At 40.4% G+C, this 25,909-nt stretch overlaps 1 protein-coding gene across 2 annotated transcripts in view; it reads right to left on the bottom strand.

The window, feature by feature from the left end:
• Positions 1-25,909, bottom strand: part of LOC148037895 (serine/threonine-protein kinase 12-like) — a 169,594-nt gene that overhangs the window by 119,139 nt on the left and 24,546 nt on the right. For both annotated transcript variants that reach the window (XM_087676874.1, XM_087676873.1), the window contains exons 2-3: positions 24,439-24,513; positions 24,233-24,340 (exon numbers count right to left, since the gene is read on the bottom strand). In XM_087676874.1, the coding sequence (XP_087533000.1) occupies positions 24,233-24,340; positions 24,439-24,513 (183 nt within the window). The remainder of the gene's footprint in view (positions 1-24,232; positions 24,341-24,438; positions 24,514-25,909) is intronic.

The following is a 25,909-nucleotide window of genomic DNA, read 5'->3' as shown; positions in this document are numbered from 1 at the left end:
AAGATAAGGATCATCAACTGCTATGACATAATTAGGTCTGAGTTCAAAGAATATTGGACCATTAGACAGAGGTGATACTGCAGCTCCTACTATCATGTCTTGTAATTCTAAATGTCTAGTGTCTAGGACTGTTGCCATACAAGAAGCATTTAATCCTTTACAAAACAGAGAAATAATACCTATGGCAATATAGCCGAGATGTAGATAAGGGTATTCCTTTTTGTTTTGTTGTTTTTGGATTTTGGGATAAACTAGTGATAGCAAATTCACATGCTGATCTTCTGAAAGAGAGTCCCCAACAGTTAAAATACCTTGGTCTTCGATGAACATGGTAGATGCTTTGAACTTGAAAATTCCATTTTCCCCATAGATTTGAGATGCACCAATTTCTGGAAGAATCCATTTCGAACTGGGTTGAGCTTCATCAACTATGATTGTAGAGTTCCCAAGAGACTTGTAGCGTTCTGAGAGATGTCTGAAAGCAGAAAAAAACGCATTCCCGACTTGCTTGGAAACCATTGAAAGGGTTTACTGGACGTGAGAGGACAGAAGTGCTCGAAAAACGGCAACACGGCACACACAAAGCCTCAATGCCTCACAGATGAGCTATGCCTCGTTATGTCACTGACTACCTCACTTCACTCAAGTATAGGAATGATAATACTCTGCTCTGATACCAACTCACCAGAGTGCACAGGGGAAACAAGAACGACAGCGGAAGTAATAGATAGTAACAGATGAGAGCTCAGATGAAATGATCTATGCATATAAACCAGTAGGTATGAACGACAAGAAGACAAGAAGATATGAAGACTTGGTATTGCTTGAGACTTGCTCTCTGAAGAAATGCTTAGATTGCTTCTATTGTGTATCTCTCAAGAGTTACAAATGAGAGCCTTTTATAGGCGAATGGAGATGAGCATATGGTTTCCCGCTCAGAGGTTAAGTGGAGAGGGAATCAATAAAGTTACATTGGAGCCTTTAGGCGGGAAAAAATAAATGGCTTTTGAGAAAGTAAAGGAATATTGTACAACATGTTTGTTGGTTATGTCAAGGTGGTTTTCGGGAAAGTAGGTCTGCTACAGTGTTATGGATTCCCGGTACGTGCTCGAAGGTGACGTCAAGAGCATCAAAAAAGAGTGACCACCTAAGAAGTCTTTTGTTCCCTATTTCATTAGGTGCTTTTTTGGTTAAGTAGCCAGGTACATGCTTTAAGTCTGTTCTGATGGTGAAAGGAACAAATTCTACAAAGAACCGAAAAGCCTTTATGGCTTTAATCATGGCGAGGATTTCTCTTTGGTATGAAGGATAATTTTTCTGAGTTGGAGAGAAAATCCCTGAAGCATATCTGCATGGGTGAAGTGTGATTGGTTCTTTTTCTTCTTCACAAAGACATACGCCCCACCCGGCATCAAATGCATCCGTATACAGAATTAATGGATGTCCGGAGGGCAATCTTAGGGGTGGAAGATTGCTGATTAGCTGCTTGATTTGTTGTACAGCCATAGTGTGAATGGGATCCCAGTGGAACTTGTCTTTCCGTAATAAGGGATATAAGTCCTTTGTGTATTTTGCAATATTGGGTGCCGAGGAATTAACCCAATTTAAGCAACCTAAAAATTGTTGTAATTGTTTTATTGATGTGAGAGTATCTGGCATATCTACAAGCTTTTTCAAGACATGGTCTTGAAGTCTGATCTGTCCCTGTGAAATTTCTATGCCAAGAAAATCAATAGTAGATTGAAACATGAGGGACTTGGTTGGTGATAATACCATGCTGGCGGCTTCGACTGCAGTGGCAACCTGGGATAGATGATCTAGATGATCTTCAATAGTTTCAGAAAATATTAGAATATCATCTATGTATGTGAGACAAAAAGAAAAATTCCCAAAAATTGCATCAGACCACTCCTGGAATTTAGTGGGTGCTACTTTAATGCCGAAGGGAAGGACTATCCATTGGTAGTGTCCATGGGGGACACAGAAGGCTGTCTTATATCTGTCTTCCTTTTTTAGGGGTAATTGCCAAAATCCAAATTTAAGATCAAACTTGCTAAATACATTAGCCTTTTTTATCCTTTTTAGCAATAGATCTTTTAGAGGGATAGGATGCCCATGGCCGATGAGGTATTTGTTTAATGGTTTATAATTTATAACCATTCGCTTCTTGCCACGTTTCTGCTCGGAGTGCTTGTTGACATAGAAAGCCTGACACGCCCAAGGGGAATTTGTAGGCTCAATCAATCCTTTTTCCAGGAGAGATTGTATCTCTTCTTTACAGAGCATTAAATTCTCTTCCTTCATGCCTTGATGTACTGCCTTGGTAGGAATTGCATTTGGCTGTATTGGTAGAGAAATTGCATATTTCTATCATTTCTCTACCCATAGCTTGTGTTGCAAATGGATCAAGTACAACCCCGGTAAACCAGATCAAGTATAGGAATGATAATACTCTGCTCTGATACCAACTCACCAGAGTGCACAGCGGAACAACAAACCACAGCGGAAGTAATAGATAGTAACAGATGAGAGCTCAGATGAAATGATCTATGCATTCATGCAAGAACTGTTCTAACCTATGTTTCATGTGTGTGATGTGTTCTCCATGCTTTTTCACTTCTTTCTGTAGCCAAGATTCTCTGGCAATTGCTTTGTCATGACCAGTTGTCTCTGTGATTGAGTAGATTGTTCTACCAATCCGAGGGAGTAGAGGAAGTTCTACTGTGCGATGTTTGTAGGTGATGCCAAATTTGGTTGACTAAAAGGTGTATGGGACAAGATGCTGTAGGATATCCGTGCCAATTAGAAGATCATATTTCATTTATCGCATAAGCTGAATTTCTATTGGTACTTTGATTTTATCAAAGTGGAGATAAGCATGGGTTACATGGATGAGTGTAATCTTCTTATTATTGGAGAGTTCTACTATAATAGGTGTGGAAACATTTATACATTTTCTGTGAAAATTGGAGCAATAGTAAGACTAGATCCTGTGTCTAGTAGAGCATCAACATGTAAAGAAAATTGTGGCATATTTTTAAGTTGAACACATACCATGGGAATGGGTCCACCAGTGTCTAAGGCGTTGACTTTGAAAGTACGTGCCTTATATAGTCTGATCTGGTTTACTGGGATTGTAGAAGTAGGCCCTCTTTGGGAAGTAGAAGGCATTTCTTGTAATTCCCTTAGGATACCAGTTGTATTTTCTGCTAGATCTTTCTCGTTAGAGAGAATTCTTCTGTACACTTTGCATAAGGACTTGATTTCTTGTTGCATTTGGAAAAATGCATTGACCATTTCTTCTCCTGTATTTCGAGTGGCATTTGTTGTAGATTGTAGCAGCTGAGATGCAGTCTTTGGCTGATGTAGACTTTCCAATTTATGTGGTATGAACATATTTGCCTGAGTTTTTGTTTCTGGGGCTAAAGTTCCTAGTTTAGGCAAATCATAGGGGTTAGAGAAAAATTCTTTTCTTATTTTTTCCTTTGTCTTTTTGGTTTTGGAAGACGTTGTCTCAGTATCAGAGGTATCTGATGATTCAGAGAAATCATCTTTCTTTTGTTTGCCTTTGAGATCTTTTGGATAGGAAGTAAAAGCTGAAGCCATTAATTTTGATTTTCTTCCTCCTGAGAAATAAGACTTATGAGCATTGGCTGGATGAAAATTGTATGCAATAAAGGTGTCTTCATCCGTGACTTCTATTGCGTCAGAAACAGTGTCGCCTTCTTCTTCTTCTTCTTGGTCTTTGTCTGTACCTGCTTCCTCAGTAGTGTTTCCTTCTTCCTCAGCAATGTGCCATGAGGTAGAAGAGTCTATTGTATCAGAAGCTTCTGAGCTAGAAGATTGTGTCTCATACGAGTCTATCTCTTCTTCATTGTCATCTTCTTTATCAGAACCAGTGTCATACTCACTATCATATGAGTATTCCGTTTCAGAATAGCTGTCATATGAGTAACAGCTGTCACAGTCAATGTGATGTTGCATCATATTGACTTTGGCTGCATTTGCTTTTGCCTGTTCTTTCTTTTTTGGACATTTGTTCGCCAGATGAGACGAACTTCCGCAAATGAAACATTTCAATTCCTTTTTCTTTGTTTCATCTGTATGTTCTTGTGTGTACTGTGATTTTCCTTTTGAAGATTTGTAGGATTTTCTTGAGTTTCTTGAGTATCTTGAATACTTTGGATTTCTACCATCTTGTGTGTTGAAAAAAGACTTACTATGAGAATAGTTTCTGTGATACCTGGGAAGATGGTGGTATCTATGGTGACGGTGTCTGAACTTTGGTACATTGTCACATGAGCATTTGTCACATCCGAATTCCATGTCGAATTTGTGTGCTTGCTTGCATATAGATTGAGGAAACCTTTAATTGAGTTGTGTTATCTTCTGATGCTGACAAACTTCTTTGACCGTTTGTTCTATAGTCTGTATAATCTGGCCAACACTATCTGTGAAATCTCTGTTTTCATTTTTCATTTTCTGTTTACAGTAGAATGGAATAGGTTCAGAAAAAAACACACAAGATGTTCTTTCATGGTGTTATCATAGGCTCCTAAGCCTTCATGCAATAGATCCCTCATATATATCAAGTATTCTTTATACAAGCGAGGGTCGCAAAGCTTAGATTTGAAAAATACTTCACAAGCTTCTAGAACATCATCAAGTTTGTTTCCTACTAGTTCTCCTAGTAGTAACTCAAAGAATATCTGTACAGGATCTGGACTTTGTGCTATTGCAGCTTTTACCTATGGATGTATTGATGTCCACCAATGCTTAATTCCACCGACAAATCCATGTGTAATGGCATTTAGAATCCATTTCGAACTGGGTTGAGCTTCATCAACTATGATTGTAGAGTTCCCAAGAGACTTGTAGCGTTCTGAGAGATGTCTGAAAGCAGAAGAAAACGCATTCCTGACTTGCTTGGAAGCCATTGAAAGGGTTTACTGGACGTGAGAGGACACCCTATTGACCCCAAAACTTGCACCCCTTTCGATATTTCTTTGACTTTAATTCCTAACGAATTGATTACAAGCTAAGATTCCACATCTCCTTCGCTAATCCAAAAGCCCCTTGCTCTATGAATAAACAATAAACAATTCGGGCCGATTGATCCTTGATTTCCACCCACAACTTGCTCTGATGGAACCCCAACAGGCCAAATGTTGCCCCAAATTCACAATAGATGAGTTGGAACCTAAAACCCCTAATGATTCCTTGAATTTCAGGTATTGATTTCAGTCTACGATACCCTTGAGTGATGGGCAGGTCTAGAGGTGGCTACTAAACCCTAATTTCTGCAAAAAAGTAGCGTTTACAATAGAATTCTCCCTATTGTCCAAGGAAATTGGCTGAGATCTGCTAAGAACGGCTGGGAAATGCTGAGATCTTCTAACAGAACGTGAGAGAATGCTAGAGATAGATAATTCCTTGAACTTTCACATGGAAGACCCAAAAACAGGTTGCTGTCTACCTAGAACAGCCCTAGATACTATCACCTGCTACCAAGGAGGGCATTACATGCTATCACCAAGCCCTAGCTGTTGTCACCTGCACCTAGAGAGCTAGAACTATAATCACCGATTCTTAAATGATCTTCTTCTGCTGTTGGCTGCCCCAAAAGGTCCTCTAATGGCTGCAAATCAGACCAGTAGCTACTCCTTCCTCTCTCTCACAAGCTGAATGGATTGAATGGCTCTCCATTAGCCCCAAAAACGTTTTTCCCAATCGCATGGGTATTTTTGTCAAGTGGTAGCCTTCTAATCCCATTTTTTGAAAATTTATAGCCATTAAATTAATCTTCAAAATTAATTTCAGCCCTTCAAACCCCACCCAAAATTAAATGTGCCCAACTATAAATAAATTGGCTAGGCTGAGTAGTCCCCAACCTGTGTTGACCCTTAGATTAACATTAATTAATTGATTAATGCTAGTCCCTAGTGTCACCACTGACACTCAATGGTCAAATAACTATCCTAGGGTCAAAACTGGCACCAACTAACCACCAAAACCCAATTAGCATAACTTATCACAACTTTTGCCTTTGACACCCAATACATCCTCGAGGTCCATGGCATGTTACCATGAAATAACTACCATGTGCTTTACAACCTTGCACATTTAATTATTAAAGTAATCAAATGTTACTAGCAAGATTAAAGCATCTGAACTTTTTCACGTCCTTGTGACAATTGTAAACTATGTACATTTGATCCATGCATTCCCGTGACTAAAGCCATTTCTTGGAAAATTGATCCATCTTCAAAGTACCCCGTGTCACCCACATTGGCATACATACCTTACTGTCCATAACCAAATGAATTGGCACTTCCAAGTTGACCTTGCATTTGCATCGATTGCCCCACAAGCACTAGTTGCCTTTGCTCATTATCTACATTGGGAACATCATGAGATTGCTTTTGGCTCTTGCTTCAGTATATCTTGTTGTTCTAAAGCTCTAGAGGATGACTTCCTCTTCTTGCCCTTATTGTCCTTCCTTGAAGCATTCAAAAATAGAGTTAACTGAGGATGTTTTGCCAATTGAGCAAAGATATCAGCTGCTATCCTCTATCAATCTTTGAATTGGTCATCATCTTCTTGCTGGTCATCAACATCAACAGGCCTAGACACATTTTGGTCTACACCAACATTACCAGCTTGCTGCCATGCTAAGTGCCTTAGGCAATGCACTTCCATTGTGAATTTTCAGACTAAGAGGCATTATCACTACTTAATCCCATCTCACTATAAGAAGACATTCTTCCTACAATGCTTAGTTGATTGTCATTTCAATACTAAAGCAATGCTTCTAGCTTCCAATCAAGTGCCACGGGCCAATCAAATCAAGGAAATTGATGGTATCCCAACAAAAAAACCACAAAACCAACCTTCCTCTGAAAGGGTGGTAATGACTTGATTAAGCATTTATTAACACATCAACGGAATTGATGGTATCCCAACAAGGGAACCATGAAACTAGCCTTCCTTCTCAGAAAGGGTAGTGATGACCTGATTAAGCGCTAATTACAACAAGCATAAAAATCACATAAACAAAAAATGCAAATATTACCAATTAATCTTGGACAGCATACTCCCAGTTGACCCCAAAACTAGCGCCCCTTTCAGTATTTCTTCACCATCTATTAAAATTGGATGAAGTAAACTAAGATTTGGCTCCAATCTCTTACACAACCTAATGTCTCTTGCTGTCAAAAATGACCAGCATGCCTTCAATCTGATTTTTCCTTTGATCTAACAAAGGATTGGCCTTGAGTTGACCCTTGACTTGTCGAAATGAACCCCAAATCCACTCAAGATGGCTGACTTCTAGAAATATTTGCAAGTTCCTCAAATTCCAGGTGCTGATTCCAAGTACTAAGCCTTCAATTTCCTGACACGGGACCCAAGGTGGCTTATAAACCCTAATTGCTGCTGTAAATTAGGGTTTACAGCAGAAATGGCCCTAGTATCCACCTTTTAATGGCTGTATTCTGCTAAGAACTGCTGAGAGAATGCTTGTTGAGGAGAGAGAAAACTGATGAAGAGAATTTTCTGATTTTGTCAAGAGAAGTGGGCTGAAACTGCTGCAAACACCACTAGGACTGCTCCAAATGTGGTAACTTGCAACCAACAATGGCTGGAATGCTGTCGCCAACTGTAGAAAGGACCAGGGAAGCAGTCACCAGCAGCCAGAATCCCTCTCCCTGCTGTTGCCTGGTCCTAGGCTGGTCCTTGTTAATTGAAAATTGGGTCATTAGGTTCTCCCTTGTCACTCTCAGCCTTCACCACCTCCAAAATGGTTGAAATGACCCTCCAATAGCCTTTCCCCCAATTGCATGTGAAAGTTTGGCTCTTGGCAACTTTTCAAATGGATTTTTCAGCCAATTAAATTAATTTTCCCAACTAGTAATCCCAAAAATTAATTTAATCCTTTGTCCTTGTCCATAAAATTTAAAATGCCCACCCACAATTAAATTGTCTAGGCCATTTTGACTCCCAAGTGGTCCTGAGTAATCAGCCCCTGAATTGGCATTACTTAATGAATTATTTAATTAATGCTTGGTTCCTACTGTCACCACTCATATTTAATGGCTAATTAAATACCCCATGCCCAAACTCACTAGGCACCACCTAGTACTTGACGAATATAGCGTCTCACAACTTTAGTATTGACACCCACTAACTTCTTGGTCCTTGCCACTAGCATGCCCATTCAATCCTCTTTGATCCTCAATATTTTCCTTTAGCAGGAATGCTTTATGGCAAAGCCAATAGCTCTTCGCTATTATCTTTTCATCAGATCAAGGACTTGGCTCATCCATTCCTAATTAGATACATTTAGTGTGACCCATTCAAGGCATCTCCACTCCAATTGGCTTGTTTTAGCCACCCCTATCAACAAGTTTTCATCTAAAAACGGATCATGCTACTTTGTTGGACATCTACATTGATGGACTTCATTAACATGCACACAATCCGATCTTCCATCTATATTCTACTCTTTTCTTCATCCACACCTAGGATTTGAGAGGGGGTGTTGGCGCACAAGTTACACAATGTCTTTTTTTTTGCACATCTCCTGCTTGTGAGCCTTAGTCTACTCAAACAAGAACTTTGGGAGCTCTGTCACTATCTCAATCCATCATGCATTCTTTGTATCACTCTTTTTCCTTTCAAGGACATTAGGTGAAGTTTAGAGTGCATTTGCACCAATTCACTTGAGCTTGTTCACACTACACACTTATGATTAGTGGGTGTATTTACCACTTATGCCACATGACACTAAGGATGGCCTATTTTGGCCTCTGTGTGGCCATATCAGCTAGCCACATCATATCATCATTCCAATCATCATCATTCTCACTCATCTTTCTCAATTAGATATTCTGCCCATCAATTTCACACCCTCACTAACGCACCTCCCTTGTGTGCAAGGGTTGTGCGCAGCCTTTTTTCAATGCTCAAATCAGTATTCCTTTTGTTATTTTGTGTTTTATCACAGTTCTTTGTACTCTCTCTGTGTTCCTCTTCCCTTGTGCACTCTCACAATTTCTTGGCATTCTTAGTTTGCTGCTGTTTTTTTATATTGCAACAATGAGAATGCATTTGCAGCTTGTGGGAGTCAAAGCAGCAGCCATTCTTCGCTTATCGGCATGGAGAATGAAGAAGGCAGCTCCGTAAACCAATTTACAACAAGATATGCTTCTATTTTTGACCCAATTCTTATAAATAGGTTACTATAGCACTATGGGCTGAGATCCTCTCTTCTTTTGTTGGATCGAGTCTTGTGCACTTCCTAGACAATTACATTTCCAAGAATGTGACTCATAGTTTTGTCGTGAGAAGTCCCTCTGTTTGTGAGAGAAACAATGTGGGATATCATGGAGCTCTAATGGCCAGTTTATTTGAAATTTTTCTCCACAAATTTGAGCTTAGTAAATGATAGCTGTGTTTTCTAGGGTTTAGGCGAGCTGAAGTCTATAGATGTACTTTTGGAAGGTCCAAAGTCGGTTTGAATCCAACAATGAAGGGGATAGTGTTACTTGTTGGACATCCGAGGGGCACTAGTAGCATTGGCCACAATGATCATGAAGTGACACTTCAAGGTTAGGGAAGCTAAGTCCTACTTATACGACACTCAAGAGCGGTGGGTGTTGCTCCTTCGTTGGCTGCCTTCCTCCATTTGGAGGTGATTGAGCATGCTCCTTTGACGGACTCTTGACATAGCATTTTTAGCCCCCATCCTCATGAGTGGATTGTAGATAAAGGGTACTTCCTATCACATGACTCCTTCTACAAAGAATTTTCCCCAATATGCATCTAATGCATGGACAAATTGTCATATGTGATAGCTCTTTCGTCCCTACCAAAGGCAAAGGTGATATGCAACTAATTCCAGATGGGCAAGGTGATGCTCACACATCGAAGGTTCTCTATGTGCCAAGTTTAGAAATTTTCTTATTTCAATAAGCAAGACCTATGCTCTTCGCCTCGCAGCCAAGTTTCATAAGGACTCCTTCCAAGTTCTTGATGGAGATTCTCGAACAGGTCATGACGAGAATGAAGTCTACAAGATGTATACTTCACTAGTCTTTACTTCTCATTTTCTCTCTTCATAGAATCCGATCAAGCTATGGCATGCTCAATTTGGCCACCTCAACTATGAGTGCCTTCATCAGAAGGCAACTTGTGGTCAACTTGTGCATGGATTGCTAGACTCTAGAGATTGGGATGAGCCACCTACCATATCTGTCTTGCATTCATGGCAAGTAGCATAGAGATGCGATTCCAGCAAGAATTCATTAAGGGCTAACGAGCCCTTGGAGCTTGCTTCAATGAGCTTATGTCAACCAAGGAGGATGGAGTCCCTTAAGGGAAGTTTATACTTTATGCTAATTGTTAATGATTTTAATAGGATGATGTGGGCATATTTCTTGGAGTTGAAGTTCAAAGCTTTCTCACACTTTAAAGATTGGTTCATCTTCAAGGAGGATAGGTCTAGTATGAAGCTCAAGACCTTCTCCAACAAAGGAGGTGAGTTTATCTCCACCCAACCAGCTAGCCAGGTCTTGTGTAGATCGTGGCATTCACCAAGAGCTAAGCAACACAAACATACCTCAAGAGAATGGCATATTCGAGCAAAAGTATCGCATCATGATCGAGATGGCATAGACTATGATGGAGCATCGAAGGATGGAGTTCCTTAAGGGGAGTTTATGCTAATTGTTGATGATTTTAACAAGATGATATGGGCATATTTCTTGGAGTTGAAGTTCAAAGCTTTTTCACACTTTAAGGATTGGTTGATCCTCAAGGAAGTTAGGTCTAGCAAGAAGCTCAAGACCCTACGCTCCGACAAAGAAGGGAACTTTATCGCCAACAAACTAGCCAGGTCTTGTGTACATCATGGCATTCACCAAGAGTTTACTATCAAAAACGCACCTCACGTTCTCTATGTGCCAAGTTTGGAATACCATCTTTTGTCTAGGTTTGAAATCTCATCTTTCACTAGACAAGACCTATGCTCTTCACCTCAAGGTCAAGTTTCATAAGGACTCCTTCCAAGTTCCTGATGAAGATTCTCACATGTTCTTTGTGCTGGTCATGAGGAGAATGGATTCTACAAGACGTTGGCTTCACCAATCTTTACTTCTTTTCTTCTCTCTTCACAGAATCCAACCCAACTATGGCATGCCCAGTTTGGCCACCTCAACTATAAGTACCTTTAGAACGTAGCTATTGGTCAACTTATGTGTGGATTCTAGACTCTAAAGACTGGGATGAGCCACCTACCGTGTTTGTCTTGCATTCATGGCAACCAACATAGAGATGCAATTCTCAACAAATATTCATTAAGGGCTAAGGAGCCCTTGGAGCTTACTTCAATGGACTTATGTAAACCAAGGAGAATGGAGTCCCTTAAGCGGAGTTTATACTTTATGCTAATTGTTGATTATTTTAATAGGACGATGTGCACGTATTTCTCGGAATTGAAGTCCAAAACTTTCTGGCACTTTAAGGATCGGTTGAACTTCAAGAAGGACAAGTCTAGTAGAAAGCTCAAGACCCTATGCTTCGACAAAGGAAGGGAGTTTGTCTCCAACGAGCTAGCCAGGTTTTGTGTAGATCGTGGCATTCACCAAAAGTTTACCAACACAAACACACTTCAAGAGAATGGCATATTGGAGTAGAAGAATCGTATTGTGATCAAGATAGTGTAAACTATGATGGAGCATCCACAAATACCTCAATGTCTCTAGGCCGAAGAAATGGCCACTACTGTCCACATCCTTAATTGATCCCCTACATCGGTCATGCTTGGTACAGCGCCTTTAGAGACATACTTTGGTCAAAAGCTGGATGTCTCGTATTTGAGGGTGTTCGGGTGTGATGCTTATGTTCTCATCCCAAAAGAAAAAGGGATAAGTTTGAGACAGCTTCCAAAAGACAAGTGTTCGTAGGCTATAGCTCGTAGTCCCAAGGCTAGAGGCTTTATGAGTCCATTTCATGGGAGGTTGTTAGGGATCTATTTATTCCATGGACAAGCATTGGCAGTGTACTAATGTACAATTAGCACTTTATTATAAAGATATGCTAGGTTTGCACTGAGGAAACATAGAAAGTACAACCACGACTAAAACACAAAGACTAAGATAGTCATGTGCAAAACTCAAAGCCTAAATGCAAAACACAAAACTCAAAACTCAAACATAGAAACAAACACACACACACACACACACACACACAGAAAAACTCTGAAGTGAATGAATGTTGTAAATGAATGTAAGAGTGTACAAGATGCTCAAGGGCAAAGTTGAAGAGTGTTAGAGTATGGCGTCCATTAGAGACAAATCTTTAAGTGTTGTAACCACTAGTCAAAGGGGCAGGCAGCAAACTGCAGCATGTAAGAGTGTCTTGGTGATGAGGTAGAGACCTCCACGAACAGGGCAGCAACTGTACAACCAGGCTGCAGCAAAAACGCGACAATTTTGGCACCGACTTGATTAGGGTGGCAGCTGGAATAGACAGATATGGGGCAACAAATTGTCAAGAAGTATGTTCGAGAGGTTGGAGCTGCAGCAACATGTCGCTCAAGTAATCACACGCTGACCAGGTGGTATGATGACATGGACAGCTAGCACCTGTAGTGGAGCAGCAAACACAGCAATGGGAACCTCCAAAATAGCAAGGGGATGGCTGAAAACTGGTCGCTTGGCGATGGAAGGTGAAGGGCTGCAGTTGATGGTGGTTGGATCCTCCCAAATTAGGGTTTTGTATGTAGGACACATAAACTCTCTAGAACCGCTCCTTGTTGAATGAAAACTTTTATAATTTATTGTTTTGGGGCAATTTTAAACATCTAACCAGTGGGTAATGAATTTTTACCTCAACATCTATGCCATGTGGAATCTTGCACAACGTGCATGACAAGCTTGACCGCCCGGAAGTGCTAGAAAAACTGCATTAAACTGTCCGACCTATATCCAAGAAATGGGTAACTATGCTCAAGCGTGCTTCACAATAGGCATTAGTGTGCAGCATTTGTTTATCATTATTTATTGCTGTAATTCCATTTTTGCAGAGTTGAACAGTTTAAACTAGTCGACCTGATTATTTTATTGTTTTTTTCTTGCCTACGTATAGGCTGGCTAGCCTCACATCATGTCCAATTGGTTTTTCAAGTGGGAGAGAGATCCAGTCGCAAAGATACACTCAACAACCTGTGTACATATCTGCCTTCTTCATTTCAGCATTCATTCACTGCAGATTTCTGCATTAATTTCAATGTGACAAAAGTTTGCATTTTTAGCATTTGAGGGCATAAAGGAGGGCTACACACCAATATAAAGCTGAGGCAAACAGGTGAAGTGTGGGAAAGAAGTAAAATTGCTGGGTTTTGCAGGTTTTTGCTGTTCATGAAGGTGAAAAGGCCGTGTTTTCAGCCATTTGGAGTAAATTTTGAGTTTTCATTGCCCAATGCCTCCGGCAGTCGAAACACATTCAAGACGAGCGGAGGAAGCCCTAGCAGGAACCATTTTTAGAGTCAAAGGGGGCTGCCCTTGTTTTTCTACAAATTATTTAGGAGACAATGTCTCCCGAGATCAATGTGGAGTTTCAAGCTATTATGGACCACAAGGTCCCCGTGCTACCGGCTCTTCCTTCAAATCAGAAACTCGATGGGGAGAATTACCACATCTAGTGGGTAATGATTCATGCCATCCAGAAGTCCTATGATTTAGCGGAGCTCATGACCGAGACCATCAACAGTCCTACAACACATGATCCCTCCAAGCTTTCTATTGATGAGAAATATGAGTACATGAAGGTACATACACATTGGGATAAACCGAACACCCACATCCACTCCTTCCTATTTCTCTCTTGTACTCTGGCCTGTGATAGCTCACATCAAGCATTCAAATGTTGCTTAAGAGATATGGGTGCAATTAGATTGGTTGTACAATTAGATGAGCGTGATGAAATGGATATCTTTGAGATACAGATGCAAATGTTGAACCCGTCCAAGTTTGCTTCTATGTGGAAGCATGTCAATAAGCTTCAGCAATTCTAAACATAGGTCCAAAAGCCAAGCAAGGCGATTACCTCAGAGGACACGGCAATAACTCTTCTTACACAGTTACCACCCCGATTTAGTACATTTTATTCTCCCTTGATTGCTTCAGGGTGGACCAATACCCTTAAGTGGTAGAAGTTGGTTTCAATGGTCTTGGATCAAGAGGAACAACTCAAAGATCAGAATGATCCCAAGTCGAAGGTGTTGACAAGACAATCTTCTCAATAGAAGGTGAAGAACAATAAGAAAAAGAAGAAGGATGAGAAGACTAAGCAAAATAAAGCCAAGGAATCTACTTGTCACATTTATGGCAAGATAAATCATTGGAAAGAAGACTACTCCGACAAGAAGAACAAGGACAAAAAGAAGGAGAAATCAAGAGCAATGGCTGCTCCTTCATCGGCCACCTTCGTCTGTTTGGAGATTGAGGAGAATGCAATCTATAAGATGTAGTCTTCATCAACCTTTACTTTTCTTTTTCTTTCTTCCCAAAATCCAACCCAACTATGGCGTGCTCATTTTGACCATCTCAACTATGAGTACCTTCAAAAGGCAACTCGTCGTCATTATCAACTTGTGTGTGGATTGCCAGAGATTGGGGTGAGCCACCCACCATATGTCTTATATTCGTGCCAAGCACCATAGAGATGTGATTCCCAACCAAGATTCATTGAGGGCTAAGGAGCCCTTGGAGCTTGTTTCAACAGACTTATGTGAACCAATGAGGATGGAGTCCCTTAAGGGGGGTTTATACTTTATGCTAATTGTTGATGATTTTAAGATGATAACACAGGCAATCAACAATTTACTCCTAGAAAACAAGAAATTGCACAAGAGAATGTCAAATCATGGCCATGTCATGGATAATCTTTCCATTAAATCCACACAAGAATCCACAACATAAGGCATGGCTATTGCAAGAAAGTATAAGAAAGATCAAGCTAATGCTAATGCTAAGCTGAGAATTAGTTGTTTGTGAAATGATCCAAAAAATTCATTTACAATGGCACCTTGTGCCCTTCTATACTCCTAAGTCCCAACTAATGTCCACTACTGGTTCTTTCCCCAAACAATCATAAAGGCTCATAGAACGATTTACATAGGCAACTTGTCCTTCATTACATCAAAAGGTTGGCAAGAAATCACCAAAGCGAGTTCCATTTTATACTTCTGAAAAGGTAACTTCATGCATTGGAACTCCTCACAATGTTTGACAAATCTCGCCGAATCCTTAAAGAGAGTGAGCAATCATAATTAGGCTTGAAGCATCTTTTGGATTCAAGACTCTACGTTCCAACAAAGAAGTGGAGTTTCTCTCCAACAAGCTAGCCAGGTTTTGTGTAAATCGTGGCATTCACCAAGAGTTTACCAACACAAGCACACCTCAAGAGAATGGCATATTGGAGCAAAAGAATCGTAGTGCAATTCAGATGGGGTGGACTATAATGGAACATCAAGACACCTCAATGTCTATGGGCTAAAGCAATGGCCATCGTCCACATCCTTAATCGATGCCTTACATCGACCATACTTGGTATGACATCTTTTGAGACGTACTTTCCACAAAAGCCAAATGTCTCGTATTTCAAGGTGTTTAAGTGTGTTACTTATGTTCACATCCCAAACAAACAGAGGGATAAGTTTGAGCCATCTTTCAAAAGACAAGTGTTCCTAGATTATAGCTTGCAATCCCAAGGATACAATCTTTATAATCTTGTTTCACAAGAAGTTTATACAAGTTGAGATGTTTGGTTCATGGAGTTTCTAGCTGCAATGGAGGGTCTTGACCATCCCATCCTTGGGGATCCGAATGGTAGTTGGATATCTAAGTCAGTGCCTTTGAAGCCTATGTCTCTCGAGGATCCACCATCAATGGAGGAGGAGATTTCTTCACCACTAGATTCACCCATTAAGTCAATACTAGTGGATGTTCTAAAGACTTTGGCAGCAATAGAGCAATGAGGGGAGTATTGGCCTCCTCCTTGGGCACGTGATATACTCTATGATGCAAGGACTGAGGGAGTTCTCAAGGAGTGGCACCCATAGGATGGCCCCTAGCATTCTCGAACCATACTCCACTGAGCTTGTTTGTACTAACTATTGTTTGATGTCTCATGCCATACAAGATAGGGAGCCCACCTCCATGAAGGAGACTTTGCAATTACACAGCATTGGAAAAAGGCCATGGAGCAAGAGTTGGTGATTGGTGTCAAGTGGGGCTTTACGACCAAGTACCATAGTGATGGCAACCTAGATAAGAACAAGGCCCGGCTCATTGCTAAGGGTTCCATGAAACAGCCAAGCATGGATTTCCATGATACCTTTGCACCTTCAACTCGAATAGCTAACATTATGGTTGTTTTTGCCTTAGCCAACCATAGGAGATGACCGCTTTCTCAACTTGATGTGAAGTTGGCATTCCTTAATGGAGATTTGAAGGAGGAGCTCTATGTTGAGCAGCCACCTAGCTTTTCCTCATCAAATGGCAAAATCTACAAGGTGAAGAAGGCCCTTTACAACCTCAAACAAGCTCCATGTGCTTGGAATGAGAAGATAGACTCAATCCTCCAAGGGAAGTTAGGATTCTTCTCCTAATCTCCAGTTGTATATCCACACCTCAGCTGGAGGATACTCATTGTTCATGTTCATGTTTCATGTGGATGATCTCATTTTGACAGTTGACCATGCCTAGAAGGTGAAGCAAACAAAGGAGACACTATATAAGATGTTTGAGATAACAAAGAAGTCTTCTCCACTTCTTTCTAGGTCATGAGATTTGGCACACTCCAAGGGGGATTTTCATCTTCCAGTAGTGGTATGTGCAAGACCTTTTGACTACTTTTGAGATGGAGAGGTATAAGGCTATTTCTACTCCCATGGATCGAAACTAGATGGCTACCATCAAAGCATATTCATTGACGGGTAAATGCTACCCACTACAAGTAATTGATTGGGTCATTCATATGGCTTTTAAACGCTCAGATTAATTTGTATTTTCTTATAGGTTTGCTTGCAAGGTTCATGAGTGAACCCAAGTTGGTTCATTGGCAAGCTACTATAAGGAATTTGTGGCTCTTGAGGGGGACCCTTGGCCTAAGTATTTACTATCCAATAGATGCATGTGTTTCAACTTTGTTCTACAGAGCTAGACAGAGTTCAATTGGGCTGGAGATGTTAACCACAAGAGGTCAACAAGAGGATATTGCTTCACTTTGGGTGCAAGTGCTATCTCTCAAAGTAGTAAGAAGCAGCCCACAATCGCCTTATATCTAGAGAGGCGAAGTATAGCATGGCATCTTCAACCACATGTGAGACAATGTAGCTTCAAAGGTTGTTAGGAGAACTTGGCTGTCAACAAAAGGGTCCTACTACACTTCATTGCGACAATAAGAACTGCACTGCTTCGGCACGGAATCCTGTATTCCATGCTAGGTCAAAGAACATTGAGATACAGTACCATTTCATTCAGAAGAATATCTTGGATGAGACAATTTACGTGATGTAGTGCAAGATGGAGGATAACTTGGAAAGCTCTTCCTCAAGCCGTTCTTCCATGAGCTTGCCATATTCCTAAGCCTTATGCCCCATCCAAGATCTGAGAGGGGGTGTTAGAGATTTATTCATCCCCTCAAAGGACATTGGCATTGTTCTCTTGTACAATTAGCACTCCCGGACACAGTTATGTATTTCCTCAATATAGGCCGAACAGTTTTATACAATCGTTTGGTGTTTTCCAGCATTGCCAGCCAGTCAGGCTGACTGTGCAGGTTGTATAGGCGCCATGTGGGATAAGCATTAGTGTGCAGCATTTTTTAAATCATTATTTATTGCTGCAATTCCATTTATGCAGCAGACAGCCAGTTTTAACTGGCTGACCTGATTAGTTTATTGATTATTTCTTGCCTATTTATAGGCTGGCCAGCCTCTGGTCATCTTCATTTAGTTTTTCAGGTGGGAGAGATGTCGTCTAATGGAGATCCATTTGACAGCCTATGTACATATCTGCCTTCTTCATTTCAGCATTCATCCACTGCAGATTTCTGCATTCTACTGCTCTTTTCTCTCTCCCTCTTCCTCCGTGTTCATTTTCTTTCAGTCCGGTCATACACTTCTGCATTCACTGCACTTTGCCAAACTACTAGTGAGAGGGACATACATGTGGGCCGCATGTTGCAAGTGGTGGATATGACAAGGTATACTTGTTATCTCGAACTCATGTTTAAATTGCTGCTGGGGTGATGCTTCTATGCAAGTTTCTTTGGTGGTATTGACAATGGGGGCCCAGAGAGCTGCCACTACATCACCACAGAAAACCAGCACTAATAGCCGAGACCTTGTTGCACAAAATTGGCATAAATGATTTGTATAACATTAACATTTAATATTAATGTTCATTTAATGTTAATCCTGCTGTTAAATTTAGTGTTTGTGTGAACATTGGTTTTACTGTTAATGCAGCATTGAAAGTCAACGTTTATTGTTACTGTGATTATAACACTTAATGTTGACATTAATATTACTGTTTATATTTATGTAAATATTATTTAGCATGCTTTTGAGATAGATGATGTTGGTGTCAAGGAGTGAGAAGATATTGAGAAGAGAGAGACACAATGAGAGAGAGAGAGAGAGAGAGAGAACTTTCAATCATGGAGAGAGAAACTTATATTGTCAAACTAAGCAGTCAAGGGGGGAGAGAGAGAGAGAGAGAGAGAGAGAGAGAGTGTGCGTATGTGTGTGTGTGTAATGGAGACCCTCCAACATTCTTCGGAATACCACCTGGCGCGGTGGCAATGGATGGAGGGGGGCGTGATGGCATGACAAGGCATGGATGCAGGCACGGCTAGATGTCACGAAGACCAAGGGGTGAAGATGCCTACAGGGCTCGTTGCCACGACAACCTGAAGGGGTCACTATGAGCCGATGCCACATTGAGGGGGTTGCACATGTTGACGACTATGGATGTGTGACCATTGTGCCCACGTATCCATCCAACCTTCTTGGTGAAGATGGTGGGATGGTTATGTGGTAAAGTTTTTGAATGGGATACTTATAGCACTTGCCAATAGTTATTGAATCAAAGTCCTTTGGGACTTCAATGTAAAACCACATGCCCTCCCAAAGCTCTTGAGGAATACGATGTTGGTTGGCATAATACATTGTGTGATCCTATCAGACTATTTATCTGGAGTGTTTGATCAATTGGAAGAACAACCTAAAGGGGGAAGCTACTTCGGTGTGTTCATTGAAGAGTCATTTTTCCCACTTCGTTCTTGAGGATATTATTGAGAATAGCAATCGTTCATAAAGGGGGAAGTATTACATCCTTGGACATCCACATGGGCACAACAGCATTGGTTGCAGTGGTCGTGAAGTGACTTAGTGCAAATATAAGAACGGGCACTAGTAGCATTGGTAAAATTGGTCATGAAGTGACTTAGTACGAATGTACTGAGGGCACTTCAAGGTTAAGGCAATCAGTCCTATTTGCAGGACTCAAGGCCCTGTTGTGCACATTGTTGTGAGATCACCACTCTTGTACTCTTGGCCCGCAGCCCGACATGTCTATACATTGGGATATTGTGGGCTAGTGGACACTAGCTCTTAAGACATTGTTTCACAAACAATGATCGAGGATAGTCTCTAAACACAACCCAAAAACACAAGAGAAAAGGAGCGCCGGTTTGAATTTGTGACTTCATGTTAGCCTCTAACAACCCGAATTCTGGTCACTTTAATCTAAGTAGTTGTATCCAAAACGCAAGAAAGCTCAGCAATTGGAATTGCTTTCCCTAACACCAACACCCAACCAGAGGTGGAAATTTTATAATATTTTCATAGCAATAACATGAACACAAACAACTTGAAGGTCTTGAGTTTGGAACTCATCCACAATACAAGACACAACCTCTAAAGACAACCATATCAAAGTTGTACCTCAACTAGCTAAATGATAGAAGCTCCTTCAAAGAATGTCTAGTATAACAAAAAACTCAATAAACTTCAGTAAACAAAAAAAAAAAATTGACACCACATTGAACTTGCAAACCCCCTGGTCTCCTAACATGCATGCAGTCACATAAGCAGGCCCAACTCTACACAATTCAAGATGAAAACAATGACCAACTTTCAAACTTACTCAAAAGAACGGAACTTTGACAATCTTATTCAGATGATACTCTTAAGATGGTCTTCTAAACTATGTGGTTTTCCAAATCAATTGTCAGCACCCTTTATGATCATATACCTCCTCCTCCAAAAGATCGGGATCTTAGAGCAATCTATCAATCCACAACATGTAACAAGATTCCCATACATGCCACTTCAAATACAACAATAGCAGTTATCAAGCTACTATTTTATGTCCACTTGACAAAAACGAATGTGTTAATCATCAACCTCATGTAAAATTATCAGTTTGCCAATAATTAAACATCAAGACGACGTTGGTCTTCTTTATTGTGTAATTTCTCCACCAACTCCTTATTTTGCACCATCTCCATCAGCATGTTAGTCTCCCTCTCAAATGCTCCTAATAGTTCTAACCAGCCTTCCTTCCGTGGATGGGTGGTAAATCCCTGATTACAACTTAATTACAGCAGCAAAGAATTAATGCAAATCTGAAAATACAAATTTACCCCCTGATCTTGGACAATGCACACCCGATTGACCCCAGAATTGGTGCCCCTTTCGGTATTTCTTTAGCTTTATTGAAGAAGAAGTCGATTTACAATGGGATTATCCCAATCCCCTTCGTAATCCAAACTCCCCTTGTTATCCAAAGTGACCAGCAAGTCTTCAATCTGAATTGCCCCTTGATCCGGGCATTGAATTGGCCTTCACCCACTTCATAGACGATGGAAATGCTCCAAATTCAATGGCTGGCTAGTCCTCCACCTGAATTTAGCTGAAATTCACCTTCAGCCCTAAAAAATCTAAGTCTTGGAGCTCCCAATTTCTTGCATGCTTCTCGAGGCTGCTGCTAAACCTTAATTTCTGCTGTAAACTAGAGTTTACAGTAGAGAAATTTGCAATTTCTCAACCTCCAAGGGTCCAAATGCTAAGATCTTCGGAGCAAGGATGGAGAAAATTCAGAGTTTTGTCGCGAAGAATGACTGAAAATCAGTCAAACACAGCTGTTGCCCTACCACAACAGCTTGTAGATGCAAAATCTACAAGCTGTTTCTATAAGGATAGTCAAATCTAACTACAGTCTCTAGGCACCCGAAAGTATGAGCAAATGTTTCCAGCCATTTAATTAATTCAGCCCTTAATCCATGCCCAGAAAATTAGCCTTGCCCATCCAAAAACTAATTGGCTAGGCCATTTGCAACCCAAAGTGGTCCCATGCATTAATTGACCCTTGGGCAAGCATTAATCCATTAATTAATGCCTAGTCCCTAGTGTCACCATTGACACTAAATGGCCAATTAATGGTCCTAGGGGCAAACTGACACCAAAATTCACCTAAAATCTAACAAGCGTAACTTGTTACAACTTTTGCCTTTGACACCCATCTTTTTCACAAGGTCCTTCGGCCTTCAACTGTGAAAAAGTAGCTTGCGCCTCACATGTGCAACACATGTGCATCTTTTAATTGCACATTTGATTAATCCTTTAATCAAATGTCAATTAAACATAAGCAAAGCATCAAATTTTCACGTCCTCGTGACAGTTACACACCTAATCCGGTGCCGTTGGAGCCTATGCCTCTTGAGGCTCCACCATCAATGGAGGAGGACCCATTGAGCTAGAACCGGTGGACATTCTAGAGCCTTCATCAAAGGCAAAGCCGCGAGGGAAGTATCAACCTCCTCCTCGTTGGGCACACAATACACTCTGTGATGCAAGGATTAAGGGAGTTCTTGCGGAGTGGCAACCGCAAAATGGCCCATAACAATCTCAAAGGAACCAAGCACACTCCACAGAGCTTGTTTGTTCTAATTGTTGTTTGATGTCTTATGCCATGCAAGATAGGGAGTCCACCTTTGCAAAGGAGGCTTTGCAATCACAGCATTTAAAGAAGGTTATGGAGCAAGAGTTGGATGCGATTGAGTGGAATGGCACTTGGGATCTTGTGCCTCGTCTACTCATAAGGTGTTTGGAGTCAAATGGGTCTTTAAGACCAAGCACCATAATGATGCCACTCTAGACAAGCACAAGGCATGGCTTGTTGCAAAAGGATTCCACAGTGGACAAGAGTGGATTTCCATGATACCTTTGCCCCTAAGCTCAAATGGTTATCATTAGGGTCATTCTTGGCTTAGCCCACCATAGGAGATGACCAATTTATCAACTTGATGTGAAGTCTTCATTTTATAATGGAGATTTGAAGGAGGAGATCTATGTTGAGCAACCTCCTGGCTTTTCCTCATCAAATGGCAAGGTGTCCAAGTTGAAGAAGGCCCTTTATGACCTCAAACAAGCTCCACAATTCCAAGTGCTTGGAACGAAAAGATAAACTCATTGCTCCAAGGGAAGTTAGAACATCAACATTTCCCTTCCAATCCCTAGGTTTATGTCCACACCTCAATTGGATGACATGCATTGTTCGTGCTTTATATGGATGATCCCATCTTGACTATGGCCCTTCTCCACTTCTTTTTGGGTCATGAGATTTGGCAGACTCGAGGGGGGTTTTCATCTCCCAACAGCAGTATGTGTAGGAGCTTTTGACTACATTTGAGATGGAGGGGTGTAAGCCTATTTCTACTCCAATGGATCTGAACTAGGCTACAGTCCATGCAGATTCACTAATGGTGGATACTACCCACTATAGGCCTGCCCCCATTTCCAAATTTGGCAAAAACCCATTTTTTTGCTATTTTTATTTCTCCCATTTTCAAAATTTGGTGGAAGTATGTGTATGATAAGCCCTTCTTCATGCATTTGCTATTAGAGGGATCATGCACTTCCTTTCCACATGATTCTTGAGGAAATTTTTCCAAAATTCAAGATGATCATCATTGCTACGATTGAGATCCCTCTGGTAAGTTAAAATAGAATCAATGAGACACATCAAAACAAAGAAAGCTATAAGTGATGAAACTACAAATCTAATGAATTGTTTGATCCTAGCTAAAGATGATAGCTGGAGATATCCCTAAGGTTAACACATTAGTGAATAAATGACCTCAAGATCGTCAATGCTACTCTATCTATAGAAGCAAACAAAATGTCAAGTTACTTCCAAACTCTATGCCTTCAATAGGTGGTGGTGATATCATCCTTTTCTTCATCTTTTTCTTCTTGGCTTGGATTTCAACTTCATCATTTTTTATTTCTCCATAATCTTCACTATAAACATCAAGTCCTTGCTTCATATGGCAAATTCCAATGGCCTTCTCTAATTGGACATATGTCATCAATGTTCCACAACAGGATCTTCCATAGTCACATTCAAGATGGCACTTCTATGAAAGAGCTCAAATACATCTTTTACTCAAGTGACAATAATGAACAACAATTAAGATTATTGTGCTTCCTTAATGATGGACTAAACATTCACTAGACATTTTTCCAATGTATGTCGAACACTCCCTCTCCAAATGTACAGTATGTCGAACACTCCCTCTCCAAATGTATACCATCCCATATGATTATATATCGCTTACATGAGATTACACTCTAGCATGTGGGTTGTGTGTCTCTAGTCACTTTTATTTGAATACACATTAGGTGCATTTAAGTGTTCAGATAATTTGGTGAATCTTGGAAGTTTTCTCAGTAGTGGAAAAACTCTCACTGGAAACTATAATACAATCTTTCCGTTACCAAAGAAGAGTGTAAAAAGGAACAGGACTTCCGCCACAATCCAGCAGTACTTGGCTAAGCTCACAGGATCACTCTTTCTTGCTTTTTACCCACATACATTCTTTTAATGCAGTAGATGGCTATTAGATTTAAAAAGCTAGAATAAACTAACCTAGGTACTGTCCCCCTAAAATCTACAACTTAGCATTTTAGGGAAAATTTTGAGTCCAATAGTCTAGGATGCATCTATCAAGCACATGAGATTGCAAGAAAATCAGCTGAAACTTGTGAGAACTGCCTTGTTCAAACCTCCATCTTTTTCCTTGCTAAGAAGAAAATGCTATACCTATGCATGTCCATGTAACTATGCTAAACCCAGATTTTATTTTTAAGCATGACCACCTTGTTGACTTGAATGCTGTGTGAAAAGTCCAACTCTGTAAGATTGACTTCGTATTCTGGAACTTGAAATGGGTTTTCAACACGCATTGAGGCTTCGTGCCTAGCTTCCTGCCACAAATACATTAAGCCTATTCAAATGCTAACCAATACAGAAAGTAAAGACTAGTTATTTCTTTTCATCAATAAGGAAAGATGATCGACAATACAAAGATTTTTCCACCGTGGTCTGACAACACCTTGCACACATCCTCGTTCTGGTAATAAAACGCATCTGCAAGTGCCTACAGTAGTTCAAATGGCATTATTCAGCAACATTGCAATGTAAACTTTGTTATCAGTAAGTCGTAAAATTTTGAATTCCCATACACAAATAGATTCACCACATTATAAACTTCCCTGAAGCACGAATTCGAACAATGCATGCAACAAACTAGATATTACGATTTATATGTCACAAGCACATGAAAACAGAACACTCAGTTGGGACTTGATGAATTCTCTTGCTAAACATGTGTAATTGATGGATGATTCTTAAGTACAATCAATGGTTATTTACATTTCTTTTAAGAGTCGCATTCTTACAATCAATGGTTATTTTCATTTCTTTTAAGAGTCGCATTCTTACAATCACATTTATGCTCATCATTCAAAAAAGTGAATCAGCCGTGTGTTTAATTATATTTGCAGCTCTATATGTGTTCTTCCTTGGATTATACCTATCTATCATTCTCTACAAAAAGGAACCTTCACAAGACTTCTCCAATACCAAGTCAAAACCTACACAATGGCACAAAATACACACAAAGAAAAGGAACACAAAATGTATCAATAAGAAATCTTATATTATTCAAAGAAAGACATGACATGCAATATCTACATCCTTCTCTTGCTTTTGCCTAAAAGTCCCCCATTCTTTCCTTTTATACAGTTTGTAGTTCATGAGAATAAAATGATGAAGATTACCCGAATGCATCTCATCCCCAATGCTTGGGTAAATGACCTACGGAAGCAAAAGAATCACAACTACTCAGCACTAAGAAGAATGAACAATGAAAGAGTGAACATAAGAACTAAAACAATGAATGAATGAGCAATACAAGAGATGCACTAAAACCAACCTTCCTTCTTGGATAGGGCGAGTAAATAGCCTAATTTGACACTAATTACAACAGGCATAAAATCTACATAAACTGAAAATGCAAATATTACCACTTAGCCTTGGACATTGGACACCTGATTGGCCCCAAAACTAGCACCCCTTGTGGTATTTCTTTAACTTGTATTGCTAAAGGTTGAAGTCCACTGAGATCCAGTCCGATCTCCTTCAATCTTCAATACATCTTATTATCCATAGCAACCAACAAGTCTTCAAACCAATTTATCCCTTGGTTTGCTTGGGGATCATGTTGGGAATAAAGGCCTCGTGCCTTTAAATGTGCTCGGGTGTGAACACACCCTTAGCACTCGTACTTACACATATATATATCTATCTAAAAATCTAAAGGTACACACTCATCATTGTACCTAAAAACAAGCCCACTCTCTAATATTGCTCTCACTCACTCTCTCTGTCTCTCGCTACGCGTAACAACTGACTGTCTCAATCTTCGTACGTAACCCGGCACTACAAACTGGTATTAGAGCACAGGTTTCGCGAGCTTCCCGAGACCACGGCAC

The sequence above is a fragment of the Lygodium microphyllum genome, chromosome 4 (assembly GCF_053477565.2).
Source record: "Lygodium microphyllum isolate KBCC chromosome 4, Lygodium_microphyllum_v1.1.10, whole genome shotgun sequence".
NCBI lineage: Eukaryota > Viridiplantae > Streptophyta > Polypodiopsida > Schizaeales > Lygodiaceae > Lygodium > Lygodium microphyllum.
Note: the sequence above shows the minus strand (reverse complement) of the source record. Positions and strands in the feature narration are given on the sequence as shown.